The sequence below is a fragment of the Oenanthe melanoleuca genome, chromosome 4 (assembly GCF_029582105.1).
Source record: "Oenanthe melanoleuca isolate GR-GAL-2019-014 chromosome 4, OMel1.0, whole genome shotgun sequence".
Taxonomy (NCBI): domain Eukaryota; kingdom Metazoa; phylum Chordata; class Aves; order Passeriformes; family Muscicapidae; genus Oenanthe; species Oenanthe melanoleuca.
Window position 1 is genome coordinate 46,159,823 of NC_079337.1, and position 19,710 is coordinate 46,179,532.

Genomic DNA, 19,710 nt, shown 5'->3' on the forward strand with positions numbered 1-19,710 from the left:
TAATAAATTAAAATTTATCATTTGCCTGGAGATGAGCATAGCTATGCTGAACTGATGGTAAACTTACACACTTCAATCAGTTTAAAATAAACAGTGTGGTAAATTTAAAAGTTTCGATTTTTTCATCTGATGTGGTTTCCCAGAATCACATTTTCCTGACAACATCAACTTTAGAGAAAGTAAAACAGGAAACAGCTTGATACTTTTGTGCCAACAGTTCAAAACTTTAAAAGGAAAAAACCAAACCAACACAGCATTGTTTGTCTATACATACCTTTAAATTATTTTTATAACCTTTCTGCCATCTAGCTTCTCTCAGAGAGACTTGTAATGCAAAAAACTCCAAAACTGTGTTAATTTTAAGTGTTAAAAGTATGAAAACAGTGAAATAAAATAAAAAACAATATCATGTGAGCTTTTAGATGCAGTCAAGTAACTTTAATTTCATAATAATCTACAAATATATGTACATTTTTAAGTCCTTTCAATGCATCTTCCCACAGAAACTGAATTTATACCATTTAAAGTCAGGCATGTTCCCTCTCACAGTGATAAATCACTTTTTATCTCACTTGGCTACTGTCTGCAAAATGCTGACATGATTGCAATGATCAGATGTCACTGATCTTTATTTGTCAGTTTCTCTCTTTAGAACACGTATAAAGGCATCCCTTGGAACCTCAACATTGCCAATTTTTCTCATCAACCTCTTGCCTTCAGCTTGCCTCTTTAAAAGCTTCATTCTTCTTGTAATGTCTCCACCATACTGTGAAAAAAAAATAAATTGCTAAGCCCAAACTACAACTGCAGTTACAGTACATTCCAGCAACACAAAACTCAAGGGTGTAAAAATAGTCAGAAAGGCTCATTATATTTTGACAAAAACATTATTTTATACTTCAAATGGTTTGGCCTAAAGGCCACTAGTTAAAAAGAATAAGGAAGCAAATAAGCCCATTAATTTGGACAACTGAGTGTTGAACTCTGTCACCTAAATATATACATTTCTGTAAGTCTGGGTGACACTAGACAACACATTAGATCCAAATCCTCTTGGAACAGCAGTAGGATGCCAGCTCAGATAAACTGAGACATCTTGACTAGTGTTAGATGCTTCCATCGAGAAAAATGAACTAAATCCTTGTTCAGTGTTGAACAGACACCATCCCACAGCTGTGCCTAGCAGAAAAATTCTATTGCAGTTGTAAAGAAGGGACACTTGTTTAGTATTTTCCAATATGTTCACTTGAGAGAGTTAAATCCAAGCTAAATAAGAGGCATCACAGTTTACCAATAGCTTTCTTGAGTCTTGTCTATAGTCAACTGTTGCACATTCAAAGCTTTATTACAGTGTATAACTGCAAACCTAAGTAGAAGTCTAATCACAATCAAGTCTGTAAAGAAGCACATTTATATTTCCTTCTACAGTCTGAAAAACAATTTAGGAAACACAAAGGAGACATGAAACCTATATGGCTCTGTACACACACATTTACTTTGTGTCTACAACTGTTAGAAAATAGTAAGGAGATGGAAGTGAACAGACGCACTCTGGTAAGTGTGTGACTGAAAAAGCCATTGCTTTGTCTGATCCACTCTTCAAGCTGCAGCAAGGGGCTACAAGCTTATTTTATTACAAAGTAAAAGCTTTAAAGTATCTGTTAAAATTCCACGATTAGGAGTCTCTGCTGGGTTTCTAAGAAGAGATGGGCCTATCATCTTAGCAGGACTCTAAGGTTTACAAATGTCAGAAACATGAAGAAAATAGAAAAAATATACCTACACATTTTGCCACAACATTTTTTCTGTAAGCTTTCAGCCTGCAAAATAAAATAACACATCTTAACATATAAGAATATTTGCATGTAAAGCTAAGTACTTGAGTTGTCAAAATGTTACTTGTTTTTCTACTAGTTTTGTAAGGTACTTTGGCATCATAACATTTTCAGGTTTTGTATACAAAAGATGGAAGTTTTAAACAGAAGTTGTAATTCACAGTTTTCAGTTCTAGAAACATCCCTTAAGGTGTATAATATGTACATAAAGAAATCACAATCTTGCCTTTTTATCTGGAATTTCTGCTATGATTCACAGTAAGTGTTACATCCATGTGTATATACACATATAAACAAATTCTTACAGCACCTCTGCCTGAATTCTGAGTTTAAATTAATTTACCACAACTTAAATCCTGTTTAAATAGCAACAGAAAAATGTGACAAGAGACACAACATCAAGGAAATGGTTTGCCTTAAAGAAACGTGCTAGGAAAATTGTGTTCAGCTGCAACATATTTCCTTTGGAATAGCACAAATCAGTTATTTTTTTGCTGACTCTCACAGAACGTATTGCACAACTAGCTAATTTTTTCAGTAGTAAGGAACTTTTTCCACTGCCAAAGAGGAAGTGGACACATGGGTGTTGCAAGTTACACTTTATCCACTAAGTGCAATTCTGACCACCAGCAATCTAAAATAAAAATAATTTTTTTTGTATACATTTCATTCAAAATGTATAGTCAACAGTCACTGCTCAAATGTGTTCTTTTTCTTCAAGTAGCTATACAAGAAAAATACAACTTTAAAGCAAAATGAAAGTCCTGTGATATATAAAACTAGGTAAAACTTTACAAGTCTGTATTCTACATATCTTAAAATATGGACAGACTAAAAAGAAGGGGAATAGAAGGGCTCTACTTACGTTTCTCTTGCAATGATTTTCTTGCCAATGGCAGCCTGGATGGCTATTTCAAACAACTGTCTAGGAATAGTCTCTTTTAAACGTTCACACAGGAGTTTACCAGCAGCATATGCTTTATCCCTGGAAAAAAAAAGGGGTCAGCCACACTAAAAATATATCCATCAAACTGTTTGAAGGATTTTAGAAATTTTCCTCTTCTTAACTGAGAAGATAAGCTGATCAGATCAAATCTTACATCTAGTAAGTGTTCTCTGTATGTCACCTGTTTCATACTAACAGGTGATAAGACTATTAACCTCAGTATATAACACCATGCAAAATATTTATAAAAAACACCCTGACTATCCATCATACTGAAGACATTTTGAATACTGCCACAGCTTCAAGTGAAATTTTAAAGCAGGTCAAGGAGAATTTTCATTGATCATTGGCCCAAGTGATCAAAATATACATATTACAGAGTGCTTTCAAAGTCTGGTTTCATATCACAAGAAAAAACTAATATACTTCTATCATCTGCTAATAAAAATTATCCAACTATATTCAGCATCTGCATATGCTTCAGGTTTTGGAAAGAGAAAACAACAAAAGGTCTAAAGAAGCTATTAACAGATACTTTCATAAGCCATTAGAAAGGAATGGGTCAATTCTCTACAAAAAAACCCATATTCAGCACACATTTTTTACCAACATGCATGTTTTCAGGTAGTGACAATGTGACTCCTTGCTATCTGTATAGAGCAAACAGTTTAAACATGAAGTACCTAAGTCATGTTCTTTGAGCATTATAGTTTTTAGAGGTCCATATATTTACTAGCACAGTAAGAACAAATGATTACTGTATTAATACTGAGCTTACAGTAATCTCTGTAATGCTTTATCTATAAATGTAATTCAGCCTAATTCTTACAGATAGAGTTTTTACAGTGGGAAGACTGAGAATACCTGCAGCAAGAGCAGAATGAATGCAACTACAAGTTTAAAAAAAAGCCCCAGCTGAAATCTAAAGCCTGTCTGAAAGGCTGTCAGTTTTAGTGAGTTAAATAGTTCAGGGTACAGGCTAAATTGATAAAAAATACATGTTAAAGCAATAACTAACTTCTGCAAGGTATCCCACTACATTTTGCATCTTTTCAGAGTAGGAGATGCAGGTAGATAGCTAAACACTGCAGGCTTATGAGAAATTAACTAGCAATTGTATGCAAGACAGTTACTCCCCTTCAGCCCTATGATCCTTCTGAACAAGGCAAGGAGTTCATTTTACAATATCAGCCTTCTGGAGTTACAGAATCCCATGGATTTCAATATTGCAGTTTTGTAAAAAAATATGAAAATATACAAATATTTAGCAACTACAAATGAGTATTTTAAGAAGAAAAAGCAAACAACCCACAAAAATTTATCTAGGCATTACTGGAAAGGCATGCTGAAGTTACAGAAGGGAGCCTTGTAAAAACTTTGAGAGAACATAGGGGACAGGCTGGAAACAGGAAAGGCTTTATTCTCACCTCTAATGCCTGAGATACTCATAGAAATTGAATCATTTTACCAAAAAAAATCTGAGGTAATTGCATTCAGTAAATATCTACATTCTCCTGGTACTCTGTCTGGAAACAAGGTAACAACAAACTTCTATGGAACAAGAATTACTGGGAGAACAAAATAGTTTTTTGTCAGCATTAAGTACCATAAATTATTCATTTGGCATCTCTGAGATTGGTCTGTAGTTAAATTTTTCCAGCCCTTTAGAAGATTAGCATTTTACATTTATTACTCTTTGCTCTTTCCACAAAAATATTATATCCAGTACTTAAGCTGAGAAAGGGAGGTAAAAAATTGCTATTAATTATGGTATGTATTTCCTAATTTTCATAGTACAAAATGCTCCTCTTTTTCAGTGGTAATGAAGGTGGTCATATGGAAGAATCTTCAATGCTCAAACACATTTGTCATATTAAGAGTAACACATATACCTAGAGTCATTTAGAATCATATAATCATTTAGGTCAGAAAAGACCTTAAGATCAACAAGTCCTATTAATAGACAATGTTTTCATTGACTTATAACAGGAAGTCTTATTTATTTTGAATAAGGAATCCAGTCAACCTACTTGTGTATGACAGTTGCCAGTTCTTCAACTGGATTTCCATTCACAAGAATATCCATTTTGATTAGGTCTGCTGATTGGTAACCTGCATCTTCATAATCAAAACTAAAAAATAAAAGCAATTAAAAACACAGTCATGATATTGTACAAATTATATTTTGCATTCTTTGTTCCATAAATTTTATAGACACATTTCTTAATAAAACACTTGAACTTTTTAATAAAATGGGAGTACAGTTTTAATAGTTTCTTAGTACATACAGAAATGTACTGCAATGCAGAAAGATGTCATCTTGACTTCAAGGATGTCTTTCCAATCTAATGGGCAATTAGAAATCTACATGCTTAATGCAATCTTAAGGAACCCTTCAACACAGCTTTTGAACAGTCAATGTCCTGAATGTCAAAGGAATCAAACACTAACCCAGGACTGTCTTCTTTTCATCCTCTCATTTGACAAACATTTTATGTGACCCCTATTATCACTGTCTCTGACAACTAAGTTTTCCACTTAGTTTCCAAAGCAGATTTCTCCTTTGGTAGGTGTGGGCCTTGCTGTCAGTGTGTTAAGTTTGCAAAAAATTCTTAAAATGCAAGAGATGCAGAGGTGATTTATGCAATAGATAGATGCTAGACAGACAGACAGACAGATAGATAAATCTTGTGTGTATGTATAAATGTGGAAGATCATCAATACCACTGTAACTGGATCAAATCTGAAATATCAGAAGAGAGGGGGAAAACCATGGATTATTTCAGAGAACTTCTATCTTAGTTGGCTTAATAAACCACAGATGTATGAACAGATCCATATAACAGAAATATGATTACTGAGAGCACTATCACAAACAATATGAAGGAATCAATTAGGAAATGAAAACAAATAAATAAATGAGATAATTAAACATCATTGGCAATCACCATTGAGTCAAAGGAAACCCAGCATAATTTTGCTAATGAGATAGGTTCTTGATAATCAAGTTTTATGTAGTGGGGGAGGTAGATTCAGAGAGGAAATTAAATATTTCCATCCCTCTGTTTCTTCTGTCTTGCCTCTCCACTTTTACTTAGGCTTTTACTGCATAGATATATAAACTTGGGTAAAACACGTCTTTCTTATGTTTATAAGACATAATTAAAGAAAACATAAAATCAAAAATCTCAAATTCAGACCTTCAATAAAATTCATTTTTATGTTTATAAAATAAATAATGTAATTAGGTTCCTATTGTGTAACATATCTCATTAATGACATCTCAATATACCAGGTTTGTGACAGATACTGAGCTTCCTGGGGCACAAGCTCATCACCATGCAACATTTTCCCTTCCATGAAATTCACAAAGGCTCTGCACAAGCATCTGAGCACTGCGCTAGCAGCCACCCACAACAGAAAATTTTGTCTCAAAATACACACAATTTTCTTTTTTCACATAATAAAGCATGTAGGTTTGTTTTAAATAACACATTGTTTCTACTAGCTTTAAATAATCAATATGGTTATTTTCCTTTTTCCACCAAGACACAGTTCATTCAGAAAGCACAGTTTCAGTGATTCCACTGAAAAAAATTGCACAGTCTCACTTCAGACAAGGACAGACCATTTAAGTCTTATATATATGACTTAGTGCCACTCCAGAGGGTGCCACTGAAAAATTCACACATTGCCAAAGACAATGATTATTTGATGCACTTTTCATGTTTTTCAGACTTATTTCTATCCATTTTCACAGTGAATCTAATCCATTCAAGATGAAGAGAGACTAGTTTTGCAGCACCATCATAAAGGATTATTCTTCACTCGTGCCCTTCCACAGCTGTTCCTCAGGCCTTTTTTCATTATGCCACCCCTCTTCAGGGTCCAGGGTAGGGAAAGGAGAAGGGGGAACAGGAGAGGTAGTTACCTTGCATAGCCAGAAGACAGAGACTTAAGAGCATCATAAAAATCCACCACAATTTCATTCAGTGGAAAGAGGTATTTTAGCATAACCCTGTTTTCATCAATATATAGCATATCCTTCTGGACTGCCCTGCGATCCTAGACAAATAAAAATTGTTTCAGTTTCCCTTGAAATTTTGTACAAAAAATACAAAACAAATTCAATTAAACAGCAATCAAGCTAGACAAGAGAATTCCTGTATTTAAGCCCCAAAGTAACTTTCTTATTGGTAGTTTGCTGAAGTCCTAGGACAAATTGCAGCACTGAAACAAATGAAGTGGTTATAACTTAACTAGACATACAACTCAAGCCTTTCCCCTCTAAAAGCTAATTTCTGAAATGTTTACTGCTGCCACAGTAGGACTTGCTGGCTCATCTTTCCTCCCAGGAGCGTGTTCCTGAAGTTATTTTAGAAATTCTTTTTGATAGATTTTATTCTTCACTGTATCAACATACAAGTAGTATACTGCTTTGTATTACGCATTTTGGAATGTTATAAGCTAAGAAAAATATTGTGAATAAATAATACAAACACAATATGCATGGCAGTTAAAACATTTTCCATTAGAAGTATTCCAAATACAGTTAGACAAATGTGTTTGGCCATCACTATCCTAAATTTACTTTCAGCAAAATACTGAAAAAATACACGGACACATAGTCAGAAGTGTTGGCAGAAGTTGTATTTCCATGAATATACTTCTAAAAAAATCAGTACATCTTATTCCCCTGCTGCAGACTTTTTATTAGCATTAAGTACTAATATCTATTATCATACTATCTAGTGTCTTTACTTTAAGTATGAGGTGAAGAGTTTAAAAATGCAAAAGACAAATTAAAACCATACACCAACCTGACACAAGGTAATTATTTTCCCAATATATTCATGAGGTGTTACAATAGTACCAAGAACAGTTGGCTCCAAATATTCTGATACTGAAAGTTTATCAGGAAACTGAGCAGGGTTGATAATAGTAATCTCATCTTTTCCATACTCCTGAAAACAAGCAAATAAACCAGATACTGTAACTTTAGAAGTAAGTAAAATGAACAGCAAAGGAGACAAATATAGCATTGAAAAAAATGCTAAAAAATGTTTCAATTGCCTGAAAGCATTGGTGCATTATGCAACCCAAGTTTAAGACAAGGATGATTTCAGAAGAGATTTCTATAACACATACAGAAGTCCCTTATCAGTTTATCCTTAAATATCATTATACAGAAATTAGCTTTTTACTTGGGAAATACAGAAATGCAAAAAACCTTTATATCCTTTCCAGGTCTCCCTCTCCCGTGTAGACTGAGGATCTTCCTCCTCGTCCTGATCCTCTCAGTTACTATTACACAGTTTCAACAGAAGACCTGCTCTAAACACTTTAGAGTTCAGTGGTGGGGACTTTGTTCTCTAAGTAGAACTTTGTGTTCAGGCTCCCTCACATGCTGAAGTGGACTTAGAAATTAAGGTTTTGATTCCTGTGTAAGTGCTTTCATTACCTACTTTTTCCAGTCCAACATGCCAGTAAGGGCTGGAGTTAACCGTCTGAGGTAAAAGGAAAGTTATGCTGCTTATTGTGTTAATATAACTTCCCTCTCCTCCAAAGCAAGTGATTACATCACTTCCACTGACAGGAACCCAATTTCCATTACTGTTTGAAAATAGGGACCCAATTCCCAGTACTGTTTGAAAATAATCCCCCATCAGCAGTCCAGAATCACTTGCACATCAAAGGTGTTGACTACTTCATTCAGAGCCGCTATACTGCCTGAGTAAGAATCCAAAACAACCAGACAGATAAAAGGTCTATGCCTCACACCTTTCAAGTATACAGCAGCCTTTGTTAAACAAGTGTTTAGTAATTTACAGAATAATCAGCCAGTAGACTTGCAGCCTCCTCTGTCACCAGATGCTCTAAGTCCACCTCTTTCTTTCTCAAAAACTCAAACACAGTAATTCTATTTGCATCCAGTTTAATGAAGTTAGCACATGGCCATTTAATTGTGATCAAAAAATCTCACTTTCTTTCACCAGCCCCTGCCAATCTACAGTATCATTACAAGCTATTCCTAGAAACATTCATGTTTTCTGATGGACAAAGCCTGGAAGATTATTTCACCTGCTTTTTATGCAGTCCAGTCAGTAAGCACTTAAAATAATACAGCAAGGTAGGTGTCCCTATACTCTCGTTTGCAAGGAAAAGTATAAGACATAAAAAGAGAGTGCTTGAAATGAAAGCAGAAAGAGCAGTTAACATGCTTTAAAAAAATTAAAAATTATTTAAGTAATATACTGGCATTTCTAATGCTTACTATTAAATACATATAAACCTACATTTAAAAAGAGACTCTAGATGTTTAATATAGGAGGCTTTTAAACTGCTATTGACATAATTTTTAAATGAATTTAACATACCTTTATCAACTTTGCTGAGGAAAGAACAGCTTTATATGGAACTGTAGGTGCAGTCAAAATAACAGACATGTTATACTCTTGCTCCAAACGTTGATTAAAGACTTCCATATGTAGAAGCCCAAGGAAACCCAATCTGGAAAATAAATACCCAGTTGGTAAAAGGATTTGTGTATCCCCTGGAATTTCACCATGGTCTTTATCACCCTCCAGCATGTTTACAGTGCTAGTATGGCAATATCAGGCAAAACAAACAACATCCAAGGGACCAGATAACCCTATAGTTGAATAATATTAAGTCTTGGAGAACAAAAACTACTAATCACAAAAAAATTCATTCTCTGTGCAAACAGAGAATGTAAGAAAATCAAATGCATTTGATCTTTATTATTAATTTGAATTACAGCTCCTAAATTTGAAATGTTTAATTCTACCTTCAGTTTGCTTAAAGATGTATTCTCAACTTATGAACAGTTTCAAAAATGAAAGCAGCACAAAAACCTCACCTCCATCCAGCTCCTAAGGCAAGGCTACTGTCACGATGAACAGTTACACTGGAGTCATTCAATGTCAGCCTTTCCAAAGCACTTTTGAGATTATTATATTCTGTTTGATCTATTGGATACATTCCTGTCAAAACATATTAAATAGAAGAGCTTTAGCTACTGTGTACCTGGATTTCAAATATGCCACTTAACAGTAATAAAATCAGGAGTAGTTACTTTCTGTTCCATCTGTTTTTAAATGTGAAAAACAACATAAAGATTCTTTATTCCTCAAAAAAATTTAGTCAAAACATAAAAATGTTTTAGATTACCTCAGTATTAACATCTAAACCATAATGGTAGGACAACTGTACTCATTTAATCCTTCACATTTATGGAGGAGTTGAGGTATGACCACTGTCTTGCAGTGCAAATGTATAGAATTCAGTGAGATGTTCCCTCAAAGCTAAGAGTGAGTGAAAAATAAAAATCATCATTTCAAAGTTGCAAATATTTCTCTATTCTTTTGAAATTAATAAAAACAGTTGTTTGTGTAACTACTGCTTGAAACAGGTTCTACTGTTTCACTTTCACATCCTTTTATGTTCAGAAAATGTCATCTACACCAAGAAGCAACACACAAACACAAAAACATTATTTAAAAGATTACACTTTTGGACACTCACTAAGAGACTGCCTTGTCTCCATAACACAGTTCAAGTGACTTTTACACACTGATTCAAAATCTAGAAAATTATTTACAGAATTTTTTCCTAATTTTTTTTCTTCTGTAGCATTTGCAGTAGTTATTGAAGCTAGTGGCAACAGCTCAATGGAACTATTCAAGCTCACAAAGTCAAACATTTTACAGGATCAAAGTATTAGCTCTGGCAGTTTATCATGTTTAACAAAAATGAAACAGCTGCTAAGTTTTAAAAGAAGAAAACTCAACACAATAGTTACAGAAACCTGATTATCATGACAAAGAATTCCTTCTTTCTTTATTTCAACACTTCTTTTCCAGCTGTTAAGAGTTTACTGGCCTTAGAAACAATAATCACAGGCAAAAATACCTGTTTGTATTACAAATCCTGTTAAGTCACAGGGAAAACCCACAAATCTACATAAGTGATGCACCTCAGCTACAGTGCTAACCCTCCCAACTCTTAATATACATGTCTTCTTTTAAAAGCTCTACCAGCTCTTACTCTTGTCACTGAAAAAAAAAAACCTCCACTTTATACTGATTTACTCCTCACCTGCAAAAACCATTGGCTTCGCTGACTTAAAGCCAGGCAAAGGCTCCACTGGCTGTTTATACAAAAACAGTGTGTCTCCTATTTGGGCTTCCGTTACTTCTTTCATTCCAGCAATCAGGTACCCCACCTGTCCTGCATAGCTAAATAAAATTGTTATTATATGGACATGACTGTTGGCATTAGCAGTATTTCTACTATTTTCCTACTTGATTTAGCTCAGCCAGAAATTCAAATAAATCACCCCTTAAAAGCCCATACCCAAAACCCAGAAGTGAGATTTAAGTTGTTTCACCTCTGAGTTGTGAACGGTCTCAACTAGTTCTATTTCTGTTACAGCTGAACAGTACATTTATGATCCTGGATTTTGAATACTGTGTTGCTCCCAGTTTAAAAGCTGGAGCTAGACCCTTTAAGAAGCTTTTTAAGGCAAAGAAACCAGAACAGTTCCCTGCTGCCATCACAGCAAGTTTCATATACCAGCAGGATGAAACTAAACAAACACTAAGCATAATAGGAGGGGAATACATGGTAAATATTGAGTAAAACACATTGTAGTGGTTTTGGCTGGGATAAAGCAGGTTTCTTCAAAACAGCCCTGTATGAAGCTGTGTTTTGGAACTGTGACTAAAACAAGTGTTGGAAACATACCAATGTTTAGGTATTGCTGAACAGGCCCTGCAAGTAAACAGACTGGGGGTGGGCAAGAGACTGGGAGGTGACACAGCCAGGACACCAGACCCAAAATGGCCAAAAGGGCATTCCATACCACAGAACAAACATCATGCTTAGGAATAAAAAAGAAATGTACTCTTTCCAAGGTAGCTTTTACTTGTACACTAGCAGGAAATCTAGGATGTCTGCTTGTGGGAGGTGGTGAATAATGGACTTTGCATCACTTCTTTTTATTTCTTTTTTTACTCCTTCATTTATTAAACTGTCTTTATCTCAATCCACAAGTTTCCTCCTCAATTCTCATCCTGCTAGGGTTGGGGGAGTGAGCAAGGGGCTGGCTGGGTTGGTGACTCCATTCAACCCACCAGACACAGTAATGTAATCTGAGAATGCCCCCAGTAAAGTCATTAACATGTATTTGGATGCAAACTGGTAAAACTTCTCCACTGCCTCTAAGTACCTGATTTTCTTCCCTCTGCTGCCATTGAGAAGCCAGTTTCTGGAAGCTGTTGCATTCATGGATTTTAAGTTTTCCACCCTCAAAATATGCTGCAGCAATAACTAAGGTGAAGCCCCATTCCCTTCCACTCTCAAACAAGGCAGTTCCTGGAAATGAATTGGACAGCTGAATAAGAATATAGAACACTAGACTTTAAACACCTAGCTGTCCAGATGTTCTATATACTACAGAAGATAATGGATTCCTCCCACAGCAATGCCCAAAAAGCACTTCCTAAAACCTTCAGCCTCAGCATACTCAAAATAAAAAATGACACAGAGCATTAAATTGCAAATAGTAATTATAAAATTACCCACCACCAAAGATCAAGAACAAAAACCTAGACATCTCCCAGTTTTTACCTCTCAAAGCAAAAATCAAACAGAAATGCAGGATATTGTTGCTTACCCCATTATATAATTTGTTTCACTATGAGAAGTTTCTACTTACAGCTTATGTGTTGGCTGTTCATTTGGAGTCAGAATTCCGACTTCATTAACTTCGTATCTTTTCTTTGTGTGTGCAGACACAATTTTCTGTCCTTTTGCAATCTCCCCACCAAAGAGTGCAATGTTAGCTATAACACCTCGGTAGTGGTCAAAGGTAGAGTCAAATACTAAGGCTTTCAATGGATCAGCAGTGTTACACTGGGGTCTGTCACCAAAAAAATTTAAAGCAATATATTATGCAGTGTGTTTTCGTTCAGTATTGAATGAGCAAGCACGCCCACCCCAAACACTTTCATAGAATCATACCAGGTTGGAAGGGATTTCAAGGATCACCTGATCCAACCTTCCTTGGCAAAAACACAGGCTTATTAATATGGCCCAGTACCCTGATCAAACAAACCAGAGTGTCCAATGCTGGGGAATCCACCACTTTCCTGGAGAGATTATTCCAATGGCACTTTGTAGCTATTGTTTAAATATCAGAACATGGCAAAAGGTCTCCTTTAAGCCTTCTTTTCTCAAGGATGAAGATGTCCAGTTTTCTCAGCCTTTCCTCAAAGAACAGTGTTATCATCATCTCTGTGGCCCTTCTGTGGCCCCTCTCCAGTTTGTCCACATTTTCTGCACAGCAGAGACCAAAACTGAACACAGTATTCCAGGTGTGGACTGACCACCAGTAAGCAGAGTGGGATAGTGAGTTCACCTCTGCTGGTGATATCCTTGTTAAGGCAACCCAGCATGCTGCTGTCTTTCTTTGCTGCAGCAGCACACTGTTCACTCATACTGACTTTGCTGTCTGCAAAGACCTCTGGGTCCATGTCCATAGAGCTGCTCCCCAACTAGGTAGATTCCAGCCCCTGCTGCACTCATTATGTATTCCCAGGTGGACAACCTTTGCCTCTGTTGAATTTCATAAGGTTCTTGTTAGCCCACTTTTCCAGTCTATCCAGAAGTGCAAAGTGGCTTCCCCTGCAAAGTGGCTCCTACTTTGTGAATTATCTACTTCCCCTCTCAGTTTGGTATTGCTGGCAAACTTCACTAAGGTACACATCCCAACTTCCACATCACTTATGATAATATGAAACAGCATTGAGCCCAATATTGATCCCTGGCAGACCCTACTTGTGGCCATTCTGAAAAGGAGCTTTTTACCACCACCCTCTGGGTGCAGCCTGTCAGACAGTTCCCCACCCACAACACAGACCACTCCAGACTGTAACACAGAGGTTTCTCCAGGAATCTCTGAGAAACCTTATAAAAAATCTTAAAGATCTGGGCAGAGAGAAAGCCAAGTAGCCAATGTCCACCACTCACGCTACACAGCAGGTTACTCTGCTGTAGAAGGTGATCAGGTCTGTCAACCACTATATGCCCTTGGCAAATCCCTACTAGCTTTTCCCAATCACTTACTTTATCTATGACTTGTGACAGCCCCCAGGAGGATTCTCTCCATACCATTTTCAGGAACTGCAATAAGACTGATGGGCCTATATTCCTGGATCCTCCTTTAAGCTCTCCTTGTAAACTGGACATTAGCATTCTCCCAGTCTTCTGGGATGTCCCCTGATCTCCGTGACTTCTCAAAAATTAAAAAGAGCAGCTTTGCAAGGACACAGCCAGCTCTCCTACAATCCTCAGGTGGATACTATCAGGCTCATGCATGTGTAGGGGTCAGGCTCCTGTAACAGTTCACATACCAATTCCTTTGCTGACAGTGGATCTGTGCATCAACCTGCATTTTTGCTCCACAGGCCTAAAGCCCAACAGTGCTGGTAAAGACAGAGGTGAAGAAAACGTTCCTTGCTAGTGACCAATCCACCTCTCCTGTTTAAGTGCAAGTCACTATTTTCCTTCTGTTTCTCCTACATCTCCTATAAAGTATTTTCTCTAAATCAGATGCATATTAAGTGTAAAATTGCTGCCAATACATATAAATGCAACTCATGATTTCCTAATTATGTCGCTAGGTTAATTAGATAATAATTAATTAAATACAGACTTACGGTGGGATCATCTCAATAACCTTTTGAAGAACTTTTTCAACATTTGTTCCTTGTTTAGCAGAAATCTAAAACAAATCAAACAACAATTTTGTAAGACAAGACACATTAATTAAATAGTGTCACTTAGACAGTTTTGGTGGCCACCCACTCTATGGGCAGTACTACCCATAAAAGTACTCAAAAGGACACTCAAGAATGCTACTACTAAGAAATGTTTTTTGGATTGTAAATTATACTGGTTTTTTTCTTTTGTGAATGGCAATTATTGTTATGACAGAAATAAAAACCATTTATGGACTGACAGTGAGAAATTATTTAAAATCTCAGATTCCATTCCTCAAAAAATACCAGAATTTTTAGCTGAAAGTTAATCTTCTCCCCTCTTACAGGAGACAAGCTTTAAAGAAATTCTTAGGTCAGACAAAAACACACAGCACTTAATCATGTCATTCATTAGTTACCAAGCAGATATATTATCAGCCATGTTATAAAACTTAGAGATCTTACCCTTATACATTCATCTCTAGGAATATCAAAAAGCTTCTCAATTTGTTTTTCAACTCTTTCAGGGTCTGCATTTTTCAAGTCAATCTGCAAAACAACAAACTGCTAAATATACAAGCAATCACATCTCCCACATCATCCAGTACTGCAGTTTTCAAAAGTACAACAAAGAACCTTCATGTATTTATGAGAAAATATTGTCTGTCTTTAGGAAAACACCTTTCTACAAGAGTGCTACCTACACTGCTTATAGGAACAAATATTAAGTACAATATAAATTTACAAAAAGCAATTAACATAAGCTGAGAAGTAATTAATCTTGTGATTCCAATAATACAGCCCTCAAAATTAGAAAATGACACTTAGAACTCCATTTAAAATTGACTCCACATTTTAAATATTGAGCTCCTACTCATGTCATTTCCTCAATATTTAACATCACCAATTCCAAACATAAACCCAAAGTCCATCACTAAGCAAGTCCTTAAGTGCTACATTTTTTAAATACCTAAATGTATTTCATGAAATTAAAAATGTCACAGCAGTTACTGTAAAATTTTACACAGACAGCAAACACAGAAAATTCCTATTACATTCTAGTAATGTTATATGTAAATCCTATAAATATTATTATAAATATTTTTGCTATATATTTCTCTTCAAGGTTACATTTCTGAGCAGCACTATACACATTTAAATAACCCAAGTATTTAATAGAAAACACTGAAAACTTTATTACCTTATTTATGACAGGAATTATTGAAAGCTGTGCTTCAAAGGCGAGATAGAAGTTTGCCACTGTCTGAGCCTGAATACCCTAGAAAATAATATTGTAAAGTTTAACACAGAAACCTCCTCAGTTTTGGTGTGGTTTTGGGTAGTATTTTTAGGCATACTATACAATTTAAGATTACTTTGCTATCCTATCAACTCTTTCATTTAGGAGATGGATAAATAGAAGGTAATTGCCTATATACAAGAGTTTTAAAATCCCATTACCCTTTTTCTGCAGCATAATACATTCATGGAGATAAGACCAGGGGAAAAACCACATAATTTAGTTTTCCTCTAGCTTAAGGAAATCCTGAAACACTAAATAGACAACAAGAATCAAGTACTACACCTCATTTGCATCCACTACAAGTATGACACCTTGACAGGCAGATAGTGACCGTGATACTTCATAGCTGAAATCTACGTGGCCCTAGGGAGAAAACAAATGTTTACAATTTCAGGTATTTTTGCAAAGATTTCTGTACCATGTTGTTTTCATTTGTATATATGTTCACTTTCTTATAGAAGAGGAATTGAATAAACAAAAAGAAGCCATAAATCACCTACTTTTAACTATAAAGACATTTAGATTTGTGTGATTTCAACACTGTTGATATTTAACTTACAGGTGTGTCAATTAGATTTAAGAGGTAGTTTATTCCTTCATGATTGTAAAAGAGAGATGCAGATTGGGCTTTAACTGTAATTCCTCTTTCACGTTCCACTTGAAGTTTATCCAGTACTTGTTTATTGTGGTCAGTTTTAGAAATTGTTCCTAAAATAAAAAAAATAAAAATAAAAAAAAGCTTTATTACCTAATTTACTACATAAATCTTGAAAATGTCATTGACCAAGAGCAAATGAAGCTTTTGCATACAATTAAGCTAAACTAAGATTTTCAATCAAAAGCAAAACTGCACATCAACTCTCGACATTTGTCAAATAAAGTTTACACAATGAAGTTACATAAAATACCATTCTGAATAAGCCAGATAGAAAACATCATCTAAGAGATTAAGAAGAAGCAAACATTCCATTCAGTTGTAAGTGATTCTGATATTTAAGGATATTTCACCTCCTATCACTGGAAAGGAGTGGCCCACAGCTTTCAGACCAATCTCAAGTGCAAGATGAGCATTAGCATAGAGTGACAGACCTGAATTCAAAATCCAATCCTATCACAGGCATCAAACAACAGTGATCACTATGATACATGGGAGGTAATCATAAAAAATAACTTTGATCAAAGTTTCCCTAGCTTCCCTGGTTTTGCTTCATTCACCCTTAAATGAGTCCAGAACTCCCAGGTCATGACAGTCCCACCCCTTCTGTCAACCTCTACCACCAGCAGTAAACACCATAAATTGGAATGACAGAAGTGACATTCTGAACAAGGAAGTAAACTCCTTTTCAGTCTCTTTCCAAAAGATACACTTCTTTAAATGAATTACACACTTCCTTATGCCTACATGTAGGTAGATCTCAACCACAAAGTCCATATATCTGTAACACTGCACAACTGAGAGCCTAAAAGCACAAGCAACACTAGAAGAGCAAAAAATTAGAAATTTTAGTAATAATCAAAGGTGCAGAAACTTAAGATGCCACCTTCCATGTCAAGAAAAGGTAGTATAAAATGAGAATGCTTACCTGTAATTTCCAGCAATCTGTCTGCTAGTGTACTTTTGCCATGATCTACATGAGCTATAATACTGAAGTTTCTAATGCTTTCAACAGGATACGTCGACATATCTAATTTTCCCTGTAAAACAGGAATTTTTTTTCATGAATCATGGTTACAGTCTCTATATACAATATGACCTCTTTAAAATAACAAGTTAAAATTTTTAAAATTAATTTTTCTCTGGAAGGATCACAAATTTAATAGAGATACAAAAACTTAAATTGTCACCATTGTTTAAAATGCCAGTATTTCACTTTAATCATACAGACATATTGTTTTTTATCTCTAAAAATCATGAAGTATGCTGGAAAGTGTGTGAAGGGTACTATGTTTGTATATAAATAGGGAGCTGGAAAACTGTTTTACAGTTTTACATTTGTGAAACTACTAAACTTAAGGATTAAGAAAACTGGATTCAGGGGGCCATTAAGGACAACATTCTTCACAAGCATGATATGAATACAGAGCCATTACCTAAGAGACTCAGGTGGCAGTGACCTTATGATAAGGAGCAAGCAGACTGTGAAAAAGAATGGTGGAGTTAAAACTTGCCTTGGCTAAATTTTAAAAAATGCAGAAAACTAGCCTGACATAGAAAGGTCCAACACTAACTTTTGTTTTTGTTATTCATGCTCATTCCTAGCAATAAGACATTTTGAATAGAAGTGGCTTCCTTGCTTTTCAAAGCTTTGAGCTTCAGGGACCAGGAGACCTCTTAGAGCAATCAGCAACACTTTGCTGAAAAACTCTGGCCACCAATGTTAGCAACACACAGATCTCATCTCTCTACTGTGGGCTCTGAACACAGCTCTGGGCCAGCAGGGAATTAGTGAGCCTTGTGGTCTTTGCTACCATCAGTACACAGCATTCATCAGCATTTTCTGCCAATCCCTCACAGGTGTCTTGGCCTGGAAAAGCAGGGTCTGCTTTTGCCACAGGGACACAAGATCCTGGCAGCAGGAAATCCCTACTCCAGGAAGAGTGTTGTGCCAACACAGATTCTTCCACACGGCGTGCAACATGCCGATTCACACACAAAGTCAAAGCACTTGACTTATTTATTGTTCTGAGCAGAAAGGGGCATTGGATGAAAAATCCACAAAACCAGCAAACAACTATCAAGAGTTCATACTATTTATACATTTTAGCAAACAAAGGCATTAATGCTCACTGCCTAGAAGTTACATAGTTGTCTCATTAATTAATATTCTACTGGTTAAAAGATTCCCTCACTTTTTATGCTAGTTATGCATGGTCTCTTTCTCTTCAGTCGGTGGGCTCCTTGGGTGTGTGACTGTGATGTCCCCCTGCCAGAATTACCTTTTTTACCCAGTCAGAGCCCATTTCAGCACACTTGCCGGGTTGGCTGAGTTCCTCCCTTATCCTGGGAGTTCTGTCAAATGTCCTTCTGGCCCGTGAATTCCGCATTCTTTATGTCCACTACCAGCAGTGCACCCCTCTCCCCAAGCTTTGTTAACATCCCTAGCACTGAGACCACTGAGACACGTCAAGCCCTACACCTTGGCGAGGCAGTTCTCCCAAGGAGCAGCGTGTCCCTCACGCATCCTGCCGGCTCCGCGGGCGGGGGCCGCGCACTCACTCCCTCACAATCACTCACACTCACTCACTCACACACTCACTCACTCATGCACTCACTCCCTCACCTCGAGGCCGGAGCTGTAGCGCCGCTCGCTCCGCGCCGCGGGCAGCCAGGCCGGGCGGCAGAGCGGGCCGGCGGCGGGGCAGGGGCTCGGCAGCCGCGGCCCCCAGCGCAGCGCCGCCCGGCCGGCCAGGGCCATGGCGCTGGCGGCAGCTCAGCCCAGCTCAGCCCGGCCCAGCTCCCCTCAGCTCCGCTCAGCTCTCCTCAGCTCACGGCCGCTGCCCCGAGGCCGCGCCCCGGAAGGGACGCGCAGGCCGCGGCGGCCGCGCTGTGACGGGCGGAAGCGCTGCCGGGCCGCGGGCCGAGCCCGGGGCGCTACTGCCGCGAAATGGTGCTGTGAGGCATTGCAGGCGGGTTTATTGCATTGCAGGCGGGTTTATTGCATTGCAGGCGGGTTTATTGCATGGCTTATACGGCTGCTGTGGCCGTCAAAGCTGTGCTTTGTTAAATTCTGGAAGCAGACCGATGTTGTATCCTCAGATACGTTTTCCGTGTGGTCCTCTTCACAGTCTTTGCGAGTCAAATAATGTGCCAAATAATGTAAGACAATAAATTTTGAGGGCAAA

General features: G+C 37.1%; 1 protein-coding gene across 2 annotated transcripts; it reads right to left on the minus strand.

The window, feature by feature from the left end:
* Positions 1-416: 416 nt before the first annotated feature.
* GUF1 (GTP binding elongation factor GUF1) lies at positions 417-19,375 on the minus strand. Of its 2 annotated transcripts, XM_056489334.1 has the most exons (17): positions 19,149-19,375; positions 17,451-17,562; positions 16,427-16,575; positions 16,150-16,230; positions 15,766-15,843; positions 15,030-15,113; positions 14,523-14,587; positions 12,521-12,724; positions 10,900-11,039; positions 9,662-9,785; positions 9,159-9,291; positions 7,602-7,745; positions 6,713-6,846; positions 4,812-4,913; positions 2,701-2,820; positions 1,784-1,820; positions 417-766 (listed from the first exon to the last, which is right to left on the minus strand). In XM_056489334.1, the coding sequence occupies exons 1-17, from the start codon at positions 19,281-19,283 to the stop codon at positions 629-631; spliced, it is 1,980 nt and encodes a 659-aa protein (XP_056345309.1). In that variant the 5' UTR covers positions 19,284-19,375; the 3' UTR covers positions 417-628. The 2 variants fall into 2 exon arrangements, with proteins under 2 accessions (XP_056345309.1, XP_056345310.1); XM_056489335.1 differs by lacking the exons at positions 12,521-12,724; positions 14,523-14,587; positions 15,030-15,113; ... (3 more) ...; positions 17,451-17,562; positions 19,149-19,375 and adding an exon at positions 12,032-12,171.
* Positions 19,376-19,710: the final 335 nt, after the last annotated feature.